The 6,750-nt window shown below is 46.1% G+C and overlaps 1 protein-coding gene and 1 pseudogene across 1 annotated transcript; both read left to right on the forward strand.

Moving 5' to 3' along the window:
• Window positions 1–121: 121 nt before the first annotated feature.
• On the forward strand, window positions 122–1,004 carry LOC116933362 (annotated as a pseudogene).
• An 89-nt stretch (window positions 1,005–1,093) lies between these two features.
• Window positions 1,094–6,271, forward strand: LOC116935257. The gene is made up of 2 exons (XM_045167877.1): window positions 1,094–4,510; window positions 4,583–6,271. Exons 1-2 carry the CDS (start codon window positions 1,094–1,096, stop codon window positions 6,269–6,271), a joined length of 5,106 nt encoding a protein of 1,701 aa, XP_045023812.1.
• Window positions 6,272–6,750: the final 479 nt, after the last annotated feature.

Here is a 6,750-nt window from a genome sequence, read left to right on the forward strand (position 1 = left end):
TTAAGAGTAGTCCTAATTTGCTTAGTCCTAGGCCTTTTTGAAAAAAAAAGCTGGTTGGTCTGGCATTTGGTTGGTCTCTCACCCGCATTGTGATTCTCTCTGACTTATTGGTGTCGTAAAAATGGCCGAAGCTAGGACCCTCAGCCGCAATGCTGATATTCAGACTGACGAAACGGACGAGTTTCCGCCATTGTTTCTAGATCGCGCTAACAAACAAATCCGAACCAATGAAAAAACCCGCCATACAAGATTAATCAACAGAATAGAAAGACACATGGCTGAACTAGGTAGTCGGACCGAGCTGAATTTTATGAGAAGAAATCTAGCCAACCAACTTGAAGAATGTATTAGGGCTCACAATATCTATCAGTCTTCCCCAACCCAAAGACAAAACCCGGAACATGAGTGGGTCGCCAAGTTGGAGCAAGTCACCACGGAATGTTACGGGCGAATCGACAACTATATAAGAACGGCACCAAGAGCACCCTCAACTTCTTCATCAATTCAAAGTACAATCACCTCGTTCAGTTTGCCATCTCATTTATTCAAGTCCAATGAGAGCACACATTCCTCAGATTCTCATAAAAGCAACAGTGTCCACAGTACATCATCCAGACAAAAAACCACGCACGATTTATCCCGTGAGTTGGCGGAGGAAAAAATAGCTCGCCAAAACCTTCAGATTGAGCTACAACGTCTCCAATCCAATATAGCACAGATCAACCAACAATACGCCAATGAAGCGGCAATCAGGACTCAAACGATCAATGAAATCGCCGAAGACAATCGAAAGTTAGCAGCATGGCTCAAAGAACGCAACGAGGCCCTAGCCCTAGAGCAGCAGCAGCGGCAGGATTTGGAAACGGGTTTAAAAGGAGATATAAGAAATCAACAGCGTCTTCTTGAAGACGAAAAGGTGTCCCGTCAGACAGAAAAAAATCATTTCAAACGAGAATTGGAGGCTCGCATCGGAGAACTCGCTACAGCTTTCGACAAAAAATTAGCTTTGTACACGTCAAATAGTTTGGTAAACACGGCCGAACAAAATAATAAAGAAACCGGTGCCAAACCAAAGCAGCAGACATTCCGTACGATGGAACGAGTAGATGAAGAGCATGGCGAGAACAAACAAGAATTTATCGATTCACAAAAATGGTCAGTCAACCAGACATGCGAGACGTCCGTCAACAGCAAAAATTTGTTTTCTGTCTTTCGCCTACCAAAACTGGATCTACAACCCTTTGACGGCGATTCAAAGAAATGGGCCGATTTCATTGCGATCTATAGAGATCTTGTCCACCAAAATTCTTCCATCTCAACGACCCAGAAGATGGCAATATTGAAGCAGTGCTTAACTCAAGATATTCGAGATGGTCTCGGAGATTCTTTAAGCAGTCCAGCTTTGTATGAAAAAGCACTTCGGGAACTAGAAGAAACTTATGGTCACCCGCAACTGGTTTCAAGATCTTACATTCAATCACTCATCAATTTGCCGAAATTGAATATGAACGACTATAAATCATTGTTAAAAGCCTCGCAAGACATCAACGGGTCCGTTGCTTCACTCAAGAGCGGCGGCTATGAAAAAGAACTTTATTCCGTGACACTTATGGAGCTAGTTCACTCGAAGATGCCTCCTGACATCCAAAGCAGGTGGGGGAAAAAGATAAGTAAGAATCATCCTCGTTGTTTAAACCTGCAAGATTTTGCTGACTGGCTGCATGCGGTAGTAAAAGGTGAGATGATGGCCAAGCACTGTCAAATCAAGATCGAAAGAGACCAGCAACAACAAAGACCAAAAACGGGCCGGCAAAAAGATCCAGGCGTTCGATTCCCCCCCAAAATAAACACCATTTTACCGCCTCAGCAGCAAGACAGTCAAGAATACAAATCAAAAGAAAAAGATCAAGCAGAAGTCCAAACGAAAAAGTTTATTTGTCTTCTTTGCAAACAAGATCATCGTCTCGCCCAGTGCCCAAAGTTCAGCGCAAAATCCCTAGAAGAGAGAGCGCAATTCATCAAAAGTTCCGGGTGTTGCATTAAATGTTTAAGCAAAGGTCACATGGTCAAAGAATGTACAAGTAAGAAAAAATGCGAAGTCAAAGACTGTGAATTCCGCCATCATTCTTTGATGCACGGCGCCCCACGCATTTCTTGGAGAAATCAAGAATCGGAAAAAGCTCCACCTCAAACGGAGAAATCCCCTCTTCACAAAAAAGAAGAAAAGAAATTAGTAGCCACCCACTTCGTAGATGGGGCTCAAATAACTACTTTATTGCAAGTGGTAACCGTGACGGTCGAACATAATGGAAATAAATTCGACACCTTCGCTCTCCTGGATCCCGGAAGTGAAGCTTCCCTCATCCTTCAAAATTTAGCCGTCCAGTTAAAAATAGATGGACCGACTGAAATCGCTCGACTTGGAACCTTTCACGGCGTCGATCCCGAAATCAAAACAACAAGAGTTACCTTCAATATTTTCCCAAGAGATCAGAGTCGTACCTTCACAGTAAAAAATGCATACGCTGTCCCGAAGTTGGAAGTTACGAGCCGGAAAATCAATTGGCCAGCTCTTAAACACCAGTGGAAACATTTGAACGACTTGGACCTCCCTTTCATTGATTCCAATAAGGTATCCGTGCTTCTTGGACGTGACGTCATGCGAGTCCACGATGTGTTGGACGTCCGGATACCTCCGGAGGGAATAGAAGCTCCTGATGGAATACGGACCCATTTTGGTTGGTGCCTAACTGGCCCAGTGCCAACCTCGATGTTGCAACCACATGACAAGTCGCCCCCGAAAATCTTTCTTGGGTACAAACATCTTGTGTCTCAAAAACTAGAAGATGCTGTCACACAGTTCTGGCTCACGGAATCTTTCGGTGTCAACTCTCCCGCACAACCGCCAATGAGCCATGAAGACAAAAAGGCCCTGAGCATCTTAAACAAAACAATTCGCCATACTGGCGAGCGGTATGAGGTGGCGCTCATGCTGCGAAATGAAACCCCAAATTTACCCAGCAATCGAGAAGTAGCACTACGACATCTTCATTCTCTTGAGCGACGTTTCGAAAAGGATACGATCTTCGCGAAAAATTACGCTCGAGTCGTAGAAGAATACATCTCCCTGGGCTACGCCATCCCGGCGCCATCAACTCCTGTTCCACACGGCCAAGAATGGATCTTGCCGCATCATGGTGTACAAACGGCCACAAAACCCGGCAAAGTTCGCGTAGTATTCAATCCTTCCGCAAAACATCGCGGAATGTCCCTGAATGACCAATTATTCAAAGGTCCGGATCTTTTAACTGGTTTAATAGGAGTTATCTTGCGTTTTCGGATGCTGCCGGTCCCAATCTCAGGTGACATAGAAAAAATGTATCACCAAGTTCAAGTGCCGAAACACCAGCAGTCGCTACTCAAATTCTTATGGAGGACACCCGGCAGCAAAGACCCACCAACAACTTATCAAATGACGGTCCACACTTTTGGGGCAGTCTCTTCTCCAACTACTTGCATTTTCGCGCTCAGACGTACGGCCGAAGATTTTGGCCACTTCTACCCCAACGTCGTAAACAAGGTACTAAGCAACATCTATGTTGATAATTATTTGGACTGCACCGAAACCGAAGAAGAGGCCATCACACTTCGTCAAGAAGTATCCGCGTTATTGAAGCTGGGCGGATTTAACATGGTTCAGTGGTTGTCGTCGTCACGCTCTGTGTTGGCCACCGTCGACAAAAATGATTTGTCGCGCTCATTGGATTTAGACGCCGACCGACTTCCTATCGAGCGTACGCTTGGTATGTTGTGGGATTGTCAAGCTGACATTTTTATTTTTAAAACTTCCACCAGGACCGCCATAAAAACAAAACGAGAAGTCTTGCAAGAAATTTCCTCAATTTATGACCCAATGGGCTTTCTTTCCCCGGTGATAATGGTCGCAAAAATTCTTATGCAAGATGTTTGGCGCGCCGGAATTAATTGGGACGACACGCTGCCACCAGATCTGCTATCTGTTTGGAAGGCGTGGGCAACGGAGCTCGAATTCATCGCAAGACTCAAGATACCCCGCTGTTTTCGAAAACATCGGAAGCCGCTAGAATACGAGTTACACGTATTTACCGACGCCTCAGAAGCTGGTTTTGGTGCATGCATATATATACGGGCTAAATACTCCGAGGAGAATTTCGCTTTGAATTTAATCCTCGCAAAAGCACGAGTTGCTCCTCTGCGGCAATTGTCCATCCCTCGCTTGGAGCTGCAAGGAGCCGTCCTAAGTGCCAGATTGTGCTCTACGGCCGTAAAAGAACTCGGACCGATTGCTTCCAACGTAATCTACTGGTGCGACTCCCAGACTGTCCTCCAGTGGATCTATTCGACTAAGTGTAAATATCACGCATTTGTCGCCCATCGCATCATGGAGATCGCCGACACCAGCAAAGCAAGTCAATGGCGTCATGTACCCGGAAACCTCAATCCAGCCGACGACTGTTCAAGAGGAATTCCGGCAACCCACCTGACGACTCAGCACCGATGGTTGCGCGGACCCGATTTTCTCACAATGCCGGAAGCGAATTAGCCGTCGCCCATCTTCATCGATGAGCCGTCTCCTGATGACGTAGAAGTGGTGCCTGAAAAATATGTTGGCTCGCTCCTCATCAAAACACCTCATCCAATTTACACTCTCATTCAAAATTCCTCAAACATCATCACCATCAAAAGAATAGTAGCGTGGCTGCTCCGGTTCCTGACCAACTTCAATCTATCAAGCAAAAATCTCCCACGAATAGGACAAAGCTGGCTTATTCCGGCCGATATCCGTGAAGCCACCAATTTAATCATCAAGGTGGATCAAGCTCACCATTTCCAGATGGAGCTTGATTGTGTCAAAAGGGGAAAACCGGTACCAGCCACATCTAAGTTAGCATCGCTTAGTCCTACGTTAGACACTTGCGGAGTCATGCGCGTTGGCGGGAGGCTGCAACATGCTTCTATTTCAGAATTCGCCAAGCATCCGATCATCTTGGATCCCACCAGTCAACTCTCCACCATGTTGATACGGGAAGTGCATGAGCGGCTAAAACATGCATCAACTGAATTCACGCTTTACGACTTAAGACAGCAATATCATGTTCTACGGCCTCGCGCATCCATTCGCCGCATTATACGCGATTGTTTCACGTGCAAATTGCGCAATAGCAAACCGGATCCTCCCTTGATGGGTCCTTTTCCTGCCACCCGGCTTCAATCACACTTACCCGCATTTTCTAACGTTGGAATAGACTTTTTCGGACCCTTTCCCCTAACCATTTTTCGCCGAAAGGTGAAGCGCTATGGCGTTATTTTTACGTGCCTCGATTGTCGTGCAGTACACCTCGACATAACCTACTCGATGGATTTGGATTCCTTCATGATGGCGTTCACCCGGTTCGTCGATCTACGAGGCCTGCCACGCATTTGCTATAGCGATAATGGCGCGAATTTAGTCGCCGGAGAACACGAGATTGCCGATGCACTCGCCGGTTGGAATCGGGAAATATTAGCCAACAAGATGGCCAATCAAGACGTCGAATGGCGATTCAGCCCACCGGCTTCTCCACACTTCGGCGGGAGCTGGGAGCGTCTCATCCAGTCAGCCAAACGCGCACTTCGTAGCGTTCTTAACGAACGCTCGCTCAACGATGAGGTCCTCCTCACCGCAATGTCAGGTGTCACCGCACTACTGAACGCCAGACCATTGACGCATGTCAGTTTCGATCCGCACGACCCACAACCCCTCACTCCTAACCATTTCCTGACAGGACGGGCCAATCCAGGTTTTCATGCCGATAACGCTGACGAATTCGGTGGTCTAACTAAAAAGCGGTGGTTAGAGTCTCAAGCTCTCATCACCCACTTTTGGAACAGATGGCTGAAAGAGTACGTTCCGGACTTAATCGAACGACGCAAGTGGCTGCGCCCGCGAAGAAATCTAGCCGTCGACGATATTGTTCTTGTCGTGATGCCCAACATGAAGCGGGGAGAGTGGCCCATTGGCCGCATTATTCGCGTTATTCCTGGTCAGGGCGGAGTCGTACGATCAGCTGAAGTAAAAGTCATCCGAGTCAGTCCCGGAAGAAAAGGCTGCAAGGATCCATCTCGTCTACGAACTAAAACATCAATTTTTGTGCGGTCCGCACACAAACTGTGTCTGTTGGAAGCCGATGGCGAAGAAGATGTTTCCAGTGCTGGAAACAGGGCCGGCTGTGTGGGGAACGACTCCAACTAATAACACCTGTAATCAAGAACGGGCTTCCCCTTACTTTGCCTTGCTCAGCCCATCTTTCCCTTTCTTGCTTGGTGCCTATTTTTTGCCTTTTGGGCAGTCGAGTTTTTGCACGCTTCGCGGAAAGCCACCGCACTTGGCAACTGCAGTGAAGATTAGTGAAACGGCAAATACAAAATTAAAACACAGTTTAAATCTCCCTTGTCCTAAATTCGCCGGTAAATTAAGTGCCGGACAAGTATATTCCATGCAGTTTACATATAGAAGTAAAAACTCATGGTATAACAGTGTATTCACATTGAATACAAGTATATTTGATGCTGTTTACATATAGAAGTAAAAACTCATGGTATAACAGTGTATTCACATTGAATACAAGTATATTTGATGCTGTTTACATATAGAAGTAAAAACTCATGGTATAACAGTGTATTCACATTGAATACAAGTATATTTGATGCTGTTTACATATAGAAGTAAAA

This window comes from Daphnia magna, unplaced genomic scaffold, assembly GCF_020631705.1.
Source record: "Daphnia magna isolate NIES unplaced genomic scaffold, ASM2063170v1.1 Dm_contigs357, whole genome shotgun sequence".
In the NCBI taxonomy this organism is placed as follows: domain Eukaryota; kingdom Metazoa; phylum Arthropoda; class Branchiopoda; order Diplostraca; family Daphniidae; genus Daphnia; species Daphnia magna.